This window comes from Canis lupus, chromosome 16 (genome assembly GCF_003254725.2).
Source record: "Canis lupus dingo isolate Sandy chromosome 16, ASM325472v2, whole genome shotgun sequence".
Taxonomy (NCBI): Eukaryota; Metazoa; Chordata; class Mammalia; order Carnivora; family Canidae; genus Canis; species Canis lupus.
In genome coordinates this window covers 55,669,021-55,688,468 of record NC_064258.1, presented here as the reverse complement: position 1 = coordinate 55,688,468, position 19,448 = coordinate 55,669,021, and the positions used below count along the sequence as shown (strand labels likewise).

Below are 19,448 nucleotides of genomic sequence, written 5' to 3'. Positions count from 1 at the left end.
TGACAATGTGGGAAGCTAGTAGGGATGGGTCAGCTTAGAGCAAGTTAAGTACTGCATGAATGTATTCCAATTCAAAAGAAGAAAAACCATTCTGTCTGCCAAACAAAATATATTCTGAAGGCTGGCTGTTTTGTAATACTTGATCTGAAATTTTTGGGGTCTGAAATTTATAAAAGAATTAAATTATAAAATGCTAAATGGCTTGCCTTTATTATGAAGTAATCAGTTACTTTATTTTTTTATTTATTTATGATAGTCACACAGAGAGAGAGAGACAGAGAGAGAGAGAGGCAGAGACATAGGCAGAGGGAGAAGCAGGCTCCATGCACCGGGAGCCTGATGTGGGATTCGATCCCGGGTCTCCAGGATCGCGCCCTGGGCCAAAGGCAGGTGCCAAACCGCTGCGCAACCCAGGGATCCCAATCTGTTACTTTAAAATCAAAAGAGAAGAAGAACTGGGGGTGGTGGAAGGGGAGGAGGGCGGGGGGTGGGAGTGAATGGGTGACGGGCACTGGGGGTTATTCTGTATGTTAGTAAATTGAACGCCAATAAAAAATTAAAAAAAAGAAATAAAGCAAATATCATGAAACCTAGTTATTACAAATTGCCATCTGTATTTATAATAACATTGGTAGCTATTTTTTTCTAATAAGATGAGTGGAATTTCCTTGATTATAGGTTTATTTTTATTATTTTCTATTTTGAAACGGCCAATATGCTTATGAGTAAGATTTGTGTGGTCAGCTTCTGTTCTTTCATAAACTTCAGATAAAAATCATTTTAGCTGTAACCAAAACCTGAAGTCTTTAAAAAATGGCAGATGTTAATTTAAAAACAGCATATACTAATTTAGTTTGCTGTGTGATTATGGTCTAATGGAAGTTTCATAAGCTTTCTTTTCCCCTAACTCAGAAAAGTATATGTCAGAGTTTTGGAGTATGTCCTTAGCCAAGAATTTTATCCACTTAACATATGTTTACAAACTTATATAAAGCAAAAAAGAATGTAGGTAACTATAGTGAGCAAGAAATATAGTTTTGCTCATATTATCTGATGTTTGCCAAAAGAAGAATAAAAGATGTATGAATTAAATCATACAGAGAAAAATACACGTTTGAGGAAATTCAACAAGAAACAGATATCCCTGAAAGAGAACTTGGTAGAGCCCTGCAGTCCCTCGCCTGTGGTAAACCAACACAGCGGGTTCTTACAAAAGAACCCAAGTCCAAGGAAACAGAAAATGGCCACAGATTCACAGTTAATGATCAGTTCACATCCAAAGTACACAGAGTCAAGACTCAAACAGTTGCTGCCAAACAAGGTGAATCTGACCCAGAAAGGAAAGAAACGAGGCAGAAAGTAGATGACGACAGGAAACATGAGATCGAAGCTGCTATCCTGCGGATAACGAAATCCAGAAAGAAGATGCAGCACAGTGTGTTAGTAGCAGAGGTAACTCAGCAGGTGAAGGCTCGATTCTTCCCAAGTACAGTTGTTATTAAGAAACATATAGAAGGACTTATTGAAAGAGAATATTTGGCACGAACACCTGAGGATTGCAAAGTATACACATATGTAGCATAAAATGCGTTCAGAAATTTGATTTATCCTTGGACTGTACTCTTCGCATGGACTGAGAAGTTCTTTTAAATCATTAAATATTAAGACGACCATCTCTTCTATTAAATTACAGCACATGTTCTAGACCATTCAGATCAAGCCTTTACTCCCTTTGAGAGTTTTCAACATCAATTGATTGAGCTTCAGGCTTTACAGAGTTTATCCCTGTAGAGATCAAATTTTTTTTTTCTGGTTCTTCAAAATTTTATTAACAAAACCAGGGAGAGGGGAGGCAACAGTGAGCAAACTGCACAGTCCCACCCAGGCACAGAGAATGGAGAGACAGAGGGACAGACAAGGACAGAAGAAAATCCTGAGACCCTCTGATACCGGCAGCGGGGTAGTCAAATGGTGGGTGGGCACAGGGAGAAACTCAGGGACCACTGGAGAAACAGATGAATGGCAGAGCAGCCAAACGGGGGATTCGGGCGGCTCCCGGGCCTGGAATGCAGAACGTGGGGACTTCGGGGCCAGTGAGGCTCAGCGGTCAGCACTGGAGTGCGGCTCGGGAGTGAGCGGGTCATGCTGGATCGTGAGGTGCAGCGTCAGGGCCAGTGATCCTGCCCGTCAGTCCCAGCCGTGCGAACGGTGCGTTCCTGCTCAAACAGCTCGTCCGGCTTGTACCACGCGTGCACACGCTCCAGGGCCACTCCAGCAGCCGCAACCTCTCCCAGCAGTAATGCGGGTACACTGGCGTTTGGGCAGGAGGCAGAAGTCACCCGCGAGCTAAAGACATCACGCACAAGAGGACACCCACATACCTCATCAGCTGGCACTTCGGGGTCCCGGGAGTGCTCGGGGCACAGCACCTGGAGCCGTTTACAGTATGTCTTGCTCTGAGGGTTGTAGACATCACAGAAGAGTCGTGTAGCTTCCTCAATGTGTGTGGGGTACGTGGACCCAAAGGACGTCTGGCTCTCGTACTTGGCAGCAGCGCTCCATGTGGCGCAAGGCAACACGTGGGTTGATAGGGTGCCCGCAGGAGATGCAGAAGATCTGCAGGTCCGTGTCATCACTGTCACCCTCATTGCTTTTCCAAACAAGGGCCTGTTCTGGGATTGTGGGTGGACATGAAATGGGGACACTTGTCGGCCCATTTCACAGAAGCCTCCAGAGCTCTGCTACTATCGGCGGGTCCACCCCCCAGGCTTCCTTGGCCTCCCACCTTCCCCTCCAGCCTTGCCACACTTTCAGTGTGGGCTGCGGGGGCTGCTTCCGTACCCCTGTGGGGGCAGTGGGGTGAGTGGGGTCACCGTGGATCCACAGCTGTTCTGAGGGATGGATGCCTGGTGTGGGAACTGCTTCCCTGATGCCACATCTTCCAACCTCCCCCAGCCCATGAGGCAGCTTGTGGATTCGACTGGCCTTGCCATCTGCCCCGGGCAGGAGGCCAGGCTTGCCTTTGCTCCAGCCCCAAGTGGCCAGGACAGAGGCAGCCTTGGCCGCCCCACTTTGTCGCGGACAGGCCTCTGACCTGTTCACATCCACTCTCTCCGGGGAAGCTGAGGGGAGCCGTATAGAATCCTTGTTCCATTGCATCATTACTGGAGTCTTGGGGCAGCTGCTAAAACCACTCGGTTTTAGTATTCCATGCGGGGAGTGGAGCAGTGTCCCATGGTGGGCTGGCCTGGGACCTTGTGCTGTGCTCCGTTCTGTCACCCAGTCACTGTAGATATTTTCTACCTTCCTGCATAACTCAGGTTCCAGGGTACGTGATCTGTTCTCGGTTCCCTTAATAAACAAAGTCAGTCCTCCAAAAAAAAAAAAAAAGAAAGAAAGAAATATGATCATCTCCTTTTTTTTCCCCCAACAATACCAGCCTTTGAGTTCTTTATTAAGCACCAGATTTTCACATGCGTCACTATAGGAGGGAGGCTTCAGATTCAACCAGACTCTGGCCCGTAGTCAGGAGAGATGTGGTGTGCTGAGGTATTCCTGTGTCTAGAAACAGGCACATGGCTTCAAGAGCAGCAGAAGTTGACTATGGGCATCATCGTCTTCCTTGAAAGAGTAAAGGTAAGTGTCGTTCAACCCAGGGAACTGAGGCTCCATCCCCAGGGGGAGGGCTTGGAGAGGTGGCCATAATGTCTTCAGGGATGCTGCCCTGAAGCATCCAAAGATGACATCCCATAGGCTTTAGAGAGCAGATCAAGAAGCTGCTTCTTTTCATCTTCTGGGAGGAAACTAAACTTTGCCGCATTGATGTTCAGTCTCTTAAACTCCTCCTCGGCAAAGTCCATGCCCTCTTTGGGCATCTGGTAATCCGTTCCAGGGTGGACTTGAAGATGAGTGGGTCATCCGTGTTGAGGGAGTAGGTAGCCTGGTCATGCTTGAGCCGAACCACTGCATGCTCCGTGTCCGAGTTCCAGGGGCCTGTGAGGTAACGGGACCAGGGGCAGATCTCGAAGTGCATGTTTTCCTGCTGCAGCCTGTCATAAAGGGCCTCGTCCTGCAGCGTGTGGTAGCCATGGCCCAGCCTCTCCGTCTTGAGCGTGTCCACAGCCTCTTTGACCACCTCCGCTGAGCCCACTCCCCTGCATGCACAGTGCGGTGGATGCCTCTCCTCACAGCCTCCTGGTAGCCCTTCACGTGTCCCAGGAAGACACTGCTCCCTTTAATGGTCTCGTCTCCTGCCAGGTCGATGGCCACCACAGTCTGCTGGTACTTCGGACACAGCTCCACCACCTCCAGGGGCCAACTGGGCTGGTGGCGCAGGTGGCACAGGATGGACCTCACTTTCACCTTGAAGTCCCGTTCTCCCTCCTGCAGGCTCTGGCTCACCAGGGCCACCACCTCCCCTAGGATTTGCAAAATCTCTACATTAAAATTGATGTGGCAGTTTTAATACAATGTATATGAAATAGTCTAAAATTTACAATACCGGAAAACATGATTATTTTTTTTCTCCTAAAGTTGAAAAGCTTGGATGTATGTCCAACAGTGAGGTAAAACATTTTGTCTCTCAATTTAAAGAACTGTGCAAGGATAACATTCAAACACATTCAATTAGGGCACTTTTCAGTTTTGACAGGAATAATGAATTACTGTAGCCAACAAGGCACAGTTAGAAAATGCCAACATTTCAAGTCAATAAGAACAAGGCAGATAATATCAAGCAAATCTTTTAAAAAACTTTTCTTTTGAAACAATTTCTTTGAGTTCAAAGGGCAGTTTGCTTCACGTGACTGTAATTTCTTGTGCCAGGGAGGAGTCTGCCCTAGAGAGCATCGGAAGGCAGCCACTCACTCATTCCTGCACATTGCAAAAGGGCAAAGAAATAAGGTCCGTGGAAGGCGCTACTCCCACGTGGAGGATGGAAGGCACTACTTTAAGTTTTTTCTTGTTTGGGGTTTTTAAAATCACGCCACCAGTGTTTGTTGCTCACACTCTCGTGCACGGCCACAGTGGCCCCTCGGCCTCCTGAGGTGCACAGCCAAGCCGTCTCCCCTCAAGGACAGTGTGTCCCGTGTGCCTGGGCCAGTGTGGCTGTGTCCAGGACGCAACAGGGAGGCAGCACTCCACAGGGTCCTGGGGCCATCCAGGTTGTGCCAGGGTCTCACAATGGGCTGAGTTGGACATAAAAGCAAACCTGTAAAAAGAGCAACAGCGTCAGGAGTCCCTAGAGAGAAGACCCTCAGCCACAGGACCTATCCTCCTACCGGGGCCCCCCATCTGCAGCCAGCACCCCCTCTCATGTAGCGGACCCCCCACCCCCTGTCCCGCCTCCCAGGGTGAGTGGGGAGGCTGGCATGGGTTTTGAAGCAGGAGCTCTGCCAGGAGTCTTGCGACAGGCTAGGCTCACAGAAGATCATTGACCGGACCCTGTTGTCCATCCTGACATGGGCTGGAATCCCAGCAGTCTACACATTGGGACACTCAGATTCTCTGAGCATCAGTCTCAGGGCACCATAAGATTAGATCCACGCTTGTGTTTGTCCCGAATCTTAATGATGTTTCCACCTGTCTTCAAACTGACACCTGCAATACCTCCTCCCTGCCCCGCCCTCCCACTGGCTGTGAGAGGATGCATCCTGAGGTCTTCACTATACTGACACTTCACTAGCCAGATAGGATGTCCCCTGTCCTCATCCCATGTGCCTCTCCATGAGGACGGCCTCCCATTCATGTGCTTGGCAGGTTCACTGGCATTTGAGTGGATGCACTGACCCCTGCCCCTTCCACCCCCAGGTAAAGTGCAGGGACTGTGGGGCCTTTGGACACAAGGCATCAAGCACCAGATGCCCCATAAAACACTGGGGCACGACCCTTGTTCCCATGGACTTGGGGTCCAGGAGGCTGAAGGAGAATGTGGAGCCGGGGAGTCAGCGGGACCAGCGGCACCAGGCTGGGCTGTTGGACCAGGCTGAGAGGGAGAAGGCAGAGAGACGAAGGTGAGGAATGGGGCTTGTGACCCGATCGCCAGGGCTGACATGACAGACCCCGAGTCCGTGTGCATGCACAGTGTGCAGGGCGGCTGCGGGCAGAGCCAGGCTGGGCGAGGCAGGCAGAGGAGCTCCCAGACTAACAGGGTCCACATTTGGGTGATGGAGCTGTCCCTGCTGATTTGGTGTGGGGTTTGTGGCTGGACAAGTGTCCCTGCACCAGTGAATGTATGGAGCTTGGCACATGCCAAGGCAGACCCTTTCTGACTCTGCATGAAACAAACTGCCTGGATGACCTGGTGGGTCACTGTAGTCAGGGTGGGGCAGAGGTGGGCAGAGAGTGGCTGAGGAGGGAAAGGACCAGGTTGGCCCAAGCCCCGAGCAGGTGTCTGGCTGGAAGCCAGGGAAGGGAGTTCCTTCTCCTTTCCCTGCTTTGATTTCTCGTGCAGGCAAGAAGCCGAGCAGAGGAAGGCCCTGCTCCACAGGTTCCCCAGGAGACCCCGGGAGGGGCAGAAGCGCACCTGGAAGGAAGACACGGAATCTTGTGACTATGTGAGGGTGAGTGTGTGTTGCTTCCCCGGCTGTGCCCTTGGGCACTCCCTGGGCTCCATGTGCCTCCTGGGGGAGGTGGGGCTCCACTTCCTCTCTGACCAGTGGCAGTTGAGCAGCGTGGTCTTTGCACCCTTTTTTTCCTTGGTGTCCATGATATTGCCTTATGCCTTGTATTTGTGTGAACCGTGGCTGGTTGGCATGTGATGGTCATTGGCGGGCACTCCTGGAGCACATACCACCTCAGAGAACAGGCCTCTGTCCTTCATGACACATTACCCCCCTGCCCATCCCCTCTCAGGAGCTGCCACCATGACTCTCCAGCATCAGGACTCTTATTGCCTCATGAGCATAGTGGATGGAAGAGCTGGTCCAATGGAAGAAGCATCGCTGTGAGGCAGGACTTTGCGTGTCCCCCCACAATGTCTCAAGGGCATCAAAAGCATCCAGTCATACCTTTGTTCCGGACCAGCCCTGCAACTGCATTCCCTACTCCCAGGGTGAGTCAGATCAACAGATCCCATCTTTTTCTATCCCTGTTCCGGGGGAGGGTGTTGTTACTAAGGTCTTGGCCGTTAGTTGGTTTCTTTCTTTCTTTCCTGAGTGTTCATTTTGCCTTAGTGCTGGGGCCAAACTCATGGAGTCCCATGTGTTCTCTATTCCCACAGTGTCCACACATGCCGATGCCTGTCTACACCACCAGGAGGCCTTCTATCCCTGAGCCTGCCCTGCTGATGGAACCACGTACTGACAATCCAGTCATGAGTGTCTGGTCCCATTCCACATCTCATCTCAGAAGCCCTCAAGTTAGTCCTCAGCCCACCTGGTGGACCTCCTGGTGCCCAGGAAGTGCCGATCACTGACACCCCTCAGCCGGCTCGCCAACCCTGTGTCAGGGCTGACAGCCTGGTTGTGCAGCAGAGAGACAAGAGGCCCTGCAGAGTGTCCCTCGAGGGTCCCCAGGCTGGCTCCCAGGGCCATGGGCTGGGACACACCCAGACACCACCCAAGTATCCTGAGGAGAACACCCGTCCCGCTGTCAGCAACGCATTGGCAGACAATTCCAAATGCCCCCCCCCCAGGCTCCAGGCAAGAAATGTGCCCACATGCCCCTAGACAGGACCCTGAACCCCCGAAAGAAAGCGTGGTGGAGCCCCAGCTAGCACACCTGCAGGAGCATCCAGGAGGGCCTGTGGGGAATTCAGGGAATCTGTGTGCTCCAGGAAGCAGACATGCCCGTGGATGCACAGCCAGGCCCCCGCAGCCCAGGAAGACACCTGCCCTCCAGCCAAGCAAGGGCCCCCAGCCCACACCTGCCACACCTCACTTTGAGACGCTTCAGCCATGCACCGAGCCCCCATGGCCGCACTCTGCGCGGGCCCCCACTCAGCCCCTGGAATGGTCTTCACCAGATTGGACAGAAGCTGCTGGAGCTCCCGGTTCCTTGCAGCTCCCTCATTCCTTCCTCCCGAGAAGCCAGGCCCTGCTCAGGGCCCTCCTGCCCCCCACCTGTTGAACGGAGCCTGTGTCTGTGGCCCCTGGAGTGTCCTCCACGGTGACCTACAGGTGTCCTCATCCTCAGTAGACACTGAGAGCGAATGAGCCAGCTCCTGGCCTCGGACATTGTCCTCCACCCCACTGCACCCTCATGGGGTGACTGCGGACCTCAGGACGTGGCCCCTCCTGGACTCATGTGGGGAATCAGCACTTGCTCAGCTGCTTTGCATGGAAATTCCTGGGTCCACAGCGTGCTGCCCCTCATGCCCCTGGGGCCCTGCACAGACACCCACCCCCCAAAACACACCTTACACTTTTCTTTAGGGAAATCTGTGTGCTGTGGCAAAGGGTAGTCTTCCCTCTGGAATGTCAATTTTCTCTTCTGTAAATAGGTTTTTCCAATAAATGGAGGGAAATTTGAATCAGCACTTGTTACTCCATTGGAAATAGAATCTCAGATGTTAATGTGTCTGTGGTGTACACATGTGTGCCTTTGGGGTTTTGGCATCGAGAACCCACTGTGGGCCCAGCAAATGGACATACTTTTTTCTCCTGAGATGAGTTTTTCTAGACTGTGGTGGTAGCTTTGTGGGAATTGTGGTGGGCAATATTTCATCTATGCATTTCAGTTATTCTCAGCGTTAATTTAGATTTGTGTGTAGTGTTTTATTTCCCTTAATAAAATATTAGCACCGATGAAATGCGTCCATGTGTTTCTTAAGATTTTGTGTTCTTTTTTTTTTTTTTAAATCTCAGCAATTCTGAAACTCTCTATAGTTAATTTAATTCCTCCATCCTTGATTAACTGAAACGGGACAACAGCTTGATAGTTTTGGGGGATCTGTAGACTTTGAGGGTCTCCTGCACACCCAGTCTCCTTCGTGAAGTACTGCATAGGGAACATTGACCGTGTGCACCCTGTGAGGGAGCCCTGTGTACTGTATGGGCCCTGGGTCGCACATTGGTCTGTAATGGGATGAGTGGGTGGTTTCCCTCTATACATATTCTGGATCCCACTTTAATGTTGGATCATGATGCCTCCTTTCTGAGACCTGGGCAAGGAGATTTTTTAACCTCCTGAGGATTTCCTAAGGAGGCAATGGTTGACAAGTCGTCTAAATACCACAAGACCAAGGCCACGGAGTCTCTCTCTCTCTCTCTCTCTCTCTCTCTTATTCTCTCTCAGTCTCTCTTTCTCAGGGATATCTCTGATATGGGCCCATGGACACAAAACAATACAACACCATGCCAAATGAGAACAAACCAAACCAAGCACTTCCATATTTGTATTCAGAGAATTTCTTTTTCTTTCTTTTTTTGTTTTTTTGGTTTTTTTGGAAAAACAACTGACTGCTCTTTTCTCACTCCAGAGCATCTGCTTAAGGGTGTTCCCTTTCTCTGTGCAGATGCCTGTAGGTGGAGGGTAGAGGAGCTCCTTTATGAGCACACTAGGGTTTAAAAAGTCAGAATGCAGTAGAAAAGCCACAGTGTGTGATCCTTCTCCCACCCCCAACCCCTAAGTAACTCCCATTCATGCAATCATTATGTGACCTGGATCAGAGTGTGGCCCCTTGAGCCTCAGGCCCCTGTCTCATCCCATGGATGCCGCCCTATTGCTATCTCATGGCTTCTGAGGAAAATGCAGCTTCCTGGGCCCTCAAGAGATGCATACATGAATAGAAATATTCCCTACTTTCTGGAGCCTATGAAAATCCCAGAGGTCCAAAGGTATGAAGGTCTATCCTCACAGGGGCATGTTGGGATTGGAACTAGCAAAGTAGTCTAAGGATTCTTGGACTTGCAAGAATATAGGGCACAGGGGTGAGGAGGCAGGCAGGCTTGAGCAAAGGGCCTTATTCTGGGCTCTCCAGCACAATTAGGACTTCATGCGCTGTGGAGGGGATTCCATCCATGTGCACAGGGAGACCAGGGAGAAAGGCTAGCGGAAGAAGTCCTGAGCAGGCCTGTTCTCCCCCTCTAGTCACCTCACTTGTCTTTTGCTTCCCTGCCATCAAAAAACCAAACCAAACCAAACCTAAAACAACCAAACACAACCAAACCAAACCCAAACCTATCTTCCCAAAGGAAAATCCACTCTCATCCAGATATGGAAGATGACAGAGTTATCTGAACAAGCTGGTATAGGTTATGGATATTAGTAATAGATGTATTTAGCACAGTTGGATGCACATTGGGTGAATCCTCCCTTCCTTCAGCCTTGGGGAAAAATGGGGCCACTTGAAGGTGAAAGGATTAGAAGCAGTGAGCAGCCAGCTTTGAGTGTGGAAATGATGCTGAGGACCTCGGTCAGTGTGAGCATGTCTGACCGTGTCCTCATGCATCCCTCATCCCATTGCTTATCTTCTCTTTATATTGAAAGACCAATTGTCCAAACCACCATGGGTGGAGTGTTGGCAGCAATGTGTTTGGTCATATACAACCAGCACCGATTTGAAAACCCAGGGCACCTACACAAAGAAATGACAAACTACCGTGTACGTCGATGACCTGCAGCCTTGCATGGCGACAGACTTCTTTTCAGGAAACTATGGGCACAAAATATATATTGAGAAGTCAACCCATAAACCCGGACGCTTGATAATATTTGGAAATGCAAAGAGGCAATGAAATGCTTATATTTCAGGAGTTAAATGCATCCTGCCTGATTAGATCATGTTGATTGAATCACAGCCCCTTCACAATCCACCCCCACCTTTGACTGAAGAGCAGGTGCCTGGCAAGGACCCATCTCCCGCAGGGAATTGCTCCATATCCCAGCAACTCTAACTTGTCCAGACACTTTACTGTCATCCATCTGTGTGACAATCTCCTGACAAAGAAGAGGTGGGCACAGGATTTCAGATCACTTCCACTCCAATTTTGGTCCTTGCGTGACACCTCAGAAAGATATTCTCCACTGAATGAATGTGGGTTTTGAGGTTAACTAATGGGTGCTATGTAACAATTATATTCCTTTGGGGCACGATTGACTAATGCATTGTTGAAAGGTAATTAATGTGTGATAATGCTGATTCTTATGATTTGGGCAGCATTCTCGTGTTCTTTCAAACTTTGGTCACATATACATGCATTTAATGTTTCCATTATTTCCTTTCAGAATGAATTATAACATTCACGAATCACAGTTATTAGAAAATAATGAGACAGTTTGAATTTTGTGGAGAAAATATCAGGGTTTCTTTAAATATTATTTATTCATCAGACAGATTGAGTAGAGAGCTAAGGGGATAGATCTGTGCCAGTTGGAGAGTGAGATGGAGCCTCTCACTGAGCAGGGATCCAGACTGTGCACAGAAAACCCCAGAACCAAACCACATTGTTGGAAAAGTCTTGAAAATGTCACTGAGTTGGGAGGTTGCCCTCAAGCAGACATTATCTAGAACACTCCAAGGGCAAAAGCAGCCACATTGGAAGGAATTGGCAGCATCGGATTCCCTCCTGACGGCGGGGCTCTTCCTTATCCACCACCGTCTCCCGTCTGTGCACCCAGAGTGTCTTCACTCCATGCTCTTCCTCCGTGAGGGATTTCTTAAAATTCCATTCTCTCCCCGAGTTCCCTCCCTTGCTTATGGAGTCTTCAGGTTCCATGTGTCCTTCAATTCTTTGCTTCTGTGTGATCGCTGACATGTGAGCCCCCACATGCTAGAGCCACCACGTGGAACTGATTTACTGAGATGTCTCCAAATGGAAAAATCCCTAATGCAACAAAATGTATTGATTCCACATATATTCCAAATCGTGTATCACACACAGTATCACTAAAAATTTTAAAGACAGCTATGGTTTTCTTTTTAATATTCCCCTGGCTATTCAGGGTCTTTTCTATTTCCACACAAATCTTAAGATCATTTGTTCCAAATCTCTAAAGAAAGTCCTCAGTGTTTTGATAGGGACTGCATTAAATGTGTGAATCGCCCTGGGTACCCTTGACATTTTCATTATATTACTTCTTCCAATCCTTGAGCTTGGAATATTTTCCATCTCTTTGTGTCTCCCTCCATTTCCTTAAAAGTGTTCTGTAGTTTTTAGGGTATAGATCCTTTACCTCTTTGGGGAGGTTGATTCCTAGGTATCTTATGTTGAATAGCAGTGGTGAGAGTGGCCATCCCTGCCTTGTTCCTGATCTTAGGGGAAATGCTCCCAGTGTTTCCCCATTGAGAATGATGTTTGCTGTGGGCTTTCCGTAGATGGCTTTTAAGATGCTGAGGAATGTCCCCTCTATCCTACACTCTGAAGACAGGATTAGCTCTGTCCACTGCCAGAAGAGTGAATGCAATGGCTTCTTCAAAAGAAACTAAAACACTGTACTGAAACCTTCTCATCTTGCCCTCTGGTAACAGGAGGCTAATGTATTTTATGTCCCCTAATCACCACAGGGGTGGGGTTCTTTTCCCATTAAAATGAGCACTTTTAATAATATCACCGTGTTATGGATTGTTCTCATCTCCATGCCTTTACTGTCCTTGATTTCTATGAAGTGGAGAGGCAGAGCTAAGATGTGGTCCATCTGTGGTGTCTTCTATTGGAGCAACTGGTAATGGGATGATGCACACCTCACGGGAGGAGGCAAGCTCCCTAGAAGCTGTTTCCTGTCTCCTGCCTGAGCTCAAACCTGCCACGAGACACATGCCCTAATATATCCCCTGTGAAAAGTCCTGACTTTGTTTTCTCCTGCTGGACAACACAAAAGCTCATGAAGGGGAGTCAGGTAATCCTTCTGCTTACATTCACCCACCATGGCCAGGAACCTACCCTCCTTGTCAAGCTCACAGATCATTGATTGGATGTGGCCTCCCAGATTAAACCTCCATATACTGCCATGGAATCTACCCTTGGGGCTGTCCCCAAAATCCAATTGCAGCCCAGATTTCTATTGTGAAAACAATTCCAGCCTGACATTTTGCCACAGGTTGATGGAGCCAGGTCTCAACACATAGTAACCTGGAAACAGTTATGAGGTCCCCCTAGAACTCCATTCAGGATTGGCAATTCCAGTTTCTCAGGAAATAACTCACGAATCTGTGGATCCCTGAGTGGCTCAGTGGTTTGGCACCTGCCTTTGGCCCAGGGCGTGATCTTGGAAACCCGGGATCGAGTCCCACGTCAGGCTCAGGAGCCTGCTTCTTCCTCCTCCTGTGTCTCTGCCCCTCTCTCTCTCTCTGTCTATCATAAATAAATAAATGAATAAATCGATCTTTAAAAGAAAAAGAACTCGTGAATCTGGTCTGTGGGAGGCTCTGCAGATTCTTGGTCTGTCCTCATGACTAATAGACCTTGATATAGAGAGACACCCCTCGAGTGACTAATGGATACCTGGACAGGATGAGCATTGACGTCCAGACACCTAACCAGAGAATCAATCTGCTGACACTCCAGCCTCCACAGTCCCCACAGTGTGTTATCCAACCATCTCCCATCATCCTTCCTAGGGGTCTCTGCTAGCCTTGGACAGAGATGGTGTGCTTGTCGTTCAATCTACTCCCTCCCCCTTAATTTCTCATACAAGCATCTTCCTGGTCAGAGATCTCATAATTGAAGAAACCCTGAAGAATAATGTCCCTATGTCCCATTGCATTTCCTCTTAAATGGCTGCTGGCGCTTTCCCTATATTGAGCCAGTGAGTAGGAGTGAGAAATTCCCATGGGGGGAGGATATGAATTTGAGCTGCAGGTGACCTAGAGGTGGCTGTGGAATTCCACTCAGGGGAAGCAAGCAAAGAGGCCTCTGTGAGGAGCCAGCCTGGAAATAAAATAACTGTTTCAAGGTTCTGAAATACTGGGGAGAAAAAGCCTGCACACCAAATTATATGTGGGAATCTTTTATTAAGAATAAAAAAACACACAACTTTGTAATAACATTTTAGAGCAAAAACAAACAAAGCAGATGCAATATTTTACATAACAATTTCAGAGAAATAATATCAACAAGTACAGAAAATGTTCTAGGAGAAAACAAGGTGTAATTTGCAAAACTCTGAATGGGATCTTTTTCTAAATCAGAAATTCAGACATTTATAAAACAATTTCAGATTACCTTGTTAATTTCTGTTTACAACCAGGTTACAAATTGCCAGGATGATTTCCCTACATTTGTTAGAAAATGGATTTCACTAAGACAAACTGACATTCCAGACTGGGAAGCATGCTTTGACATTCCTATAGATTTACCTAAAGAAAAACTGCAGCATCTGTGTAGTGGGGGGAGTGTATGTGTAGGCGCACAAAAGCAGGACACCCAGCACGTGGTGGACTTGACCGTTTCCATCCAGTTCAGCGGAGGAATTGCTGGTTCACCACATCAGTCCAGGTGGGGACATATCCTCATTCCCACAGACACCTCCTCAGGGTCCTCTGCTGTGGAGGACAAGTCCCCGAGTCCATGAGCTGTCTCATTCCCTATGGACAGTCTTCAGAGGACGGGGATACCTGCAGATCCTCTTACGGAACTCTTGGCAAGACATGCACACAGGTTCCCTCACTCTTTATGACACAATAAACTGTATTGGCCATAAGAAACACAATTCCCAGACATGAAAGTAACCCTGACACCTTAGATCTCCAATTTGTCTTAGGTACATGAAAATCTCCAAAAAAGCCTGATTTCTTCTGCACAGATCCTATTGTCCCTTACTATCCAGTAAGGGTGGCATGTCCAAGTTTGAATACAGAGTGAAAATAACATTATGATGTGATGTTACAACTGCACATCTACGGTCACACTCAGAGGCGTTTGCTTGTCATGCAATAATTTCCATTCTACAATGAACTAGTCAAACTCTTTTGTAAGAAATGCAATGATAACATAGAACACCTATAACCTGACCTCAAAACGCTTTGGTAGACTCATGAACTTGGCACTGTTTTCCAGAGGTATCAACCCAGGTCCAAATTTGAATTTGAACTGGTCTGAAATCCAGAGTCCACTTCTTCTGGGTCAAGAGATGCCACAGAGTAGACGGTAGCAAAATAGTCATAAAAAGTTATGTTCAGTGGGAGGCTGGGCATTTCCCTTTGGAATAAGAGTCCTTTTTAGTTTGCTTCTCTTCAGTCTTAATGTGGGAGAGAGTGAAGGGAACATAATAAAATCACTGTAGTTCAATCATGTCTGGATGCAGTTATCGCCCCAAAAATAAGCACTTAATTTCCATCTTACAATTTCCAAGCAATGACCAAGACACATCGCTAGCAAGACCCAATACATACTTATGTTCAGAGAAATACTCTTTCAATATAAATAGAAGAAAAGCATTGGGAAGTGGGGAGCATGATGAAAGGGTCAAACATACTGACTTCAACCCCAGGTCTTCAGCATCATATCCACTCTCAACCCTGATTGCTCACTGCCTCTCACCTGCAAGTGGCCCCCACTCTCCCCAAGGCTGAAGGAGAGGCAGGTTCCTCGATACACCCCATATGAAATCCACACTATCCCAATAAAAGATCATGACAATGAACCAGGTTTAAATATCAGTGTCCTCAAGTTTCAGTTGAAGGCCATATCCCATGAACACACCAGATAGATGGTTCTTCCATACATATAGAACACACACTTCACACAACACAAAATATTTCCAGTATGGGACTGTGTTCGGGTTTGGAGTGAGTGAGTGATGCTGTGTGTGTGGGTGTGTGCGCCCATGTGCACCAAAGTTAGGAGACACATCCCTGGACTGCTTCCCCAGACCTCTGTCCCTTCTTGCTCATCCTCTTGGTAGGTCTGGCTCTCCCTGGCACACGCGGGACTTTGGCCACGTCCCCGGCCACCTGAGGTGGGAGCATCCCAGCTGCAGTGGTGAGCAGGTCGACGGTCTGCTGAGGATGATTCTTCTGCATCTCAGGTCTGTATTTGGAGTGGTGAAGGATGACTGCGTTCGCAGGAAGAGCAATTTCTCTTCTCCTGACATTGAGTTCAGGCTTAGGGCGGTTGCATTCTTGGAGGCATCTCCACTGGTCTAATGTCATTTGTTGCCTTGAGGTCTCTTCCCCACACTCCTCCAACTCAGGAAGGTTCACGGAGGGATCCGTTGCCGGCTCTCCTGAGGCCTCACCCACCACTGTGGGGTCTGCCTCGGGAGATGCGAGTCCTCCCTCCTTGACTGACTCCCTCCCAAGGTCTCTCTCCAGATCAGTCTTCTGCATATAAAAGAGGACATAGGCAGGTTGGCGCAGCGCGCAAGTCACATCACAGGCACTGACCTTAGCATCATCCATTTTATACCACTGGCCATTTCCTGCCTTTACGAAACAGAAGTAATGTCCGCTGTGGCAACTCCTCCCAGCGTGCACCAGCACGGCATAGAGCACATAAACCAAGGGTCCTGCCCTCTGCTCAGACAGGCAGTGTTGCATGTCAAGGCGCTCAGGATATTGCACCTCCTTAGTCATTTTGTTGCCTGTCAAGTCTGAGAATCGTCTCAAGACCAGGATGAGGACCTTCGGGGAAGTGTGCAAAGTCAACACCTTGGACGCAGGCACCTTCTCCAGACACTTACGACAATGGTAGGCATTTTCACCTTCCAGCAGTTCGGGCTTCACCAACTGCTCCAAAGCTTGGCTGACGCTGTGAGCATCCCCGATGTCCAGGCTGATGTCCAGGTAAGGTTCCAGAGTGCTCGAAATGCCTTGGCAGTGGAGACACTGGATTTGAGACCTCCAGTACCCCTCAAAGAGTTGCTGGATGAGGGTGCTGTCCTGAGGACGCTCAGGGTCTGAGAGCTTGTCCTCAGGCAAGCATGCTTGCTGCATTGCATCCAGAATGAACATGAGATACTCATGGGCATCTTCCTGCTTGTGTCTGTGGAAGGCGGCGAGCAGGAGTGGCAGGGGCCGGAGCACACGTCCAGGATGGCAGAGAACCCGCGTCAGGTGAGCCTGCAGGGTACACAGCATGCAGGATGTCTGCCTCCTACAGGTGGTCCCGTGCTGCTGGGACAGCATGTAGCTGGCGAGGGGCTCTGTGTAGGTCAGACACTGTAGGGTCGCATTCACATAGCAAGTGTTGCCCATGTTCTGAAGCCCGGCTCCCACCTGGGAAAGGCTCTTCCAACTCAGAGGCGTCTTGGTGGGAGGCAGCCCTGCTGATGCGGGAGCCAAGGGGTCAGTCGGGGAGGAGAGCGTCTTTGATGCATGGGATGTCGTCTCGGGCACAGAGGGTCCTCCGTGGACTTCAGCACCGCCTCTCCTTGACCAGCATGACTGGGGTTTGGGAGAGGCGCTGAACTGAGGCTCCTCTGAGGGGTGGAGGTGGGCAGCCTCCATGTCTGCAAAAACAGTGTCCACAAGATACATTCAACCAGGAGCTTCGTGTCGCAAAGCGATGCTCCTCTCACTGTGCCAGTTTCCAAATGTCAGATAGTGAACCTCACCTCCACCTTTTATGGCTTTTGGGCCCTGGGATAAGGCACAAAGTCCTCTCATCCACTCTAATTGCTAGATTGGATTACAGGATTTGGGTGTGGTCTCTCCCTGACAGAGACCATTCAGGTCAGCCCAGCTCCTAATCTTGCCTCCCACAACAGACAGCACCTTCAGATCTTTCTCAAGCTCCCTAACTGCCCCTACCTATTTCTGAACAGACTTTCTTCAGTGTTTCTATGTTCAGTGGAAATCTTAATGGGTGTCCTTTTTCATTTTGAGTAACCTCAAGCGAGCCAAGGAGAGTTAGACATTAGTGATCTAGGACAGGGAAGATCATTCTCCCAAAAGAGCTCAGGTATCACATAGGAACACCTTATCCTCACCAGCCAGAATGTTTGTAGCTGTAACCAATTATTTGGGAATATGGTGTCCATGCTTTGCTTCTACACCTTCATCTCTGTCTACTATGAATCCAATATACAAAGATGATGAAGGTCTTAATGAATATCATTGTCTGTCTAGGTGTGTCTCGGGTCTACAACAAGTGAAATCCTCTGGATGGTTTTATGCTTTTGGGAAACATTCCTTTAAAGCTCCTTTCTGACAGGTCTATATCTTAAATCCAGTGTTATTATGCCGAATTTTAAGTTTTCCTCAGGTAATTCTACACCAATATTCTTTATATACTTTTGACTTAATTGGAGTATGTCGTAGGCTTGCACCTTTTTTTACACATTATGGTTTTGGCAGTTGTAGATGCAGGGAGGTAGGCACGGGGTTAGCTCATGGTTTGGAAGTGTCACTATGGCTTATTCTGTTTACAGAATTGGTAGTCTCTGCTGAAAGATTTTTGATTCGACAAGACAATTAATTCCTACTGTGACCATGACCATTTCCAGTTTATGAATTTGAATAAGCCTTAGGAAAGGTGAAAACCTAAGTCCATTTGTCTTCTTTACTAAACAGAGGCCAAGAGAAATTTTGCAAGGCCTTGGTCAGTGACTGGGCTGCACAAGCCCTGGGGCCCTGCTGAATTCTTGATGTTCACTTGTCATCCCTGGACACTGAGAGAATAAAAGTGTCATCTCCTATGCCACCATGTTTTAGGATATTTATTCTGAAACCATGGAGTCTAAAAAAACTTTTGTGTAGGATGCTCTTTATGATATCTCCGTGTTTAACTGAAAGTTTTAATTGACAAAATGAATATTACATCATGAATATCGTCAAACTATGACCCCATTTTTATTGCCATTAGCTCTAAATTGAGCAACCATACAGAGACATGGGGCCTAGGAATGATGTCTTTTGCTGAGTCTCCTCGTGTTGTCCAGAGATCCCATTACTCATTGTTTGACATGAGAAATAACTGTTTGGGAAGGTTTAATAATCCCTCTCTTTCTATAATCTGCTTAAACAAAGCCAGACACATCCTCTGTGCCTGAGAAAGTACAATATTATTATTGTCTGCTTATCATTCTTTTTTTAATCATCATTCTCATTCTTATTATCTGCCTCAATTAAGTATTTAAACACCTTATGAGTATTCCATGTCAGTTGATTGGCTAGATGCCTGATGAACTTCAGTAGTCTATTACAATATCCCCAGTTCAACTTTGGACTCTATTAAAAATTTCCTCTTACTTTGAGCAGAAATCTAAGGCTGTGCAATTCCTTTCTGTTGGTCTGAGTCCTAACTGGGGTACGAACAGGTTCAGTGTTTCTTCAGCATGGCATTATCTCAGGTATACGACAGCAATATGTGTTCTTTCTCCTCCTCAAAGCTGTATTTTCCAAGAACAAGTTCCCTTTGGGAGTGACTGCCAGTTCTTTGTATTATTTCTCTTGAGAACATCTGTCACCAAAAACTTTTTTCAATCATTTATCTCAAAATACCTTTACTCTCTTCAGCTTAATCTTTGTTCTAAAGAAAAACTCGTTGTCCACATCACCCTGAATTCCAGAATTAAACCCATTATTCATTGATATTTCTTACAGAATGGATCAGCCTCAGGTTTCTTTT

General features: G+C 47.9%; 1 protein-coding gene and 2 pseudogenes across 1 annotated transcript; all 3 read right to left on the bottom strand.

Moving 5' to 3' along the window:
* Positions 1-2,100: 2,100 nt before the first annotated feature.
* On the bottom strand, positions 2,101-3,159 carry LOC112651137 (CXXC-type zinc finger protein 1-like; annotated as a pseudogene).
* Positions 3,160-3,671: 512 nt separating this feature from the next.
* On the bottom strand, positions 3,672-7,912 carry LOC118350936 (adenosine deaminase-like; annotated as a pseudogene).
* A 7,489-nt stretch (positions 7,913-15,401) lies between these two features.
* Positions 15,402-17,326, bottom strand: LOC118350937 (ubiquitin carboxyl-terminal hydrolase 17-like protein 6). The gene has a single exon (XM_049094892.1). The coding sequence runs from the start codon at positions 17,324-17,326 to the stop codon at positions 15,719-15,721; it is 1,608 nt and encodes a 535-aa protein (XP_048950849.1). The 3' UTR covers positions 15,402-15,718.
* Positions 17,327-19,448: the final 2,122 nt, after the last annotated feature.

Bases quoted from the DNA above. Each gene is read 5' to 3' on its own strand.
- LOC118350937 (XM_049094892.1), bottom strand. From the start codon at position 17,326: ATGGAGGCTGCCCACCTCCACCCCTCAGAGGAGCCTCAGTTCAGCGCC.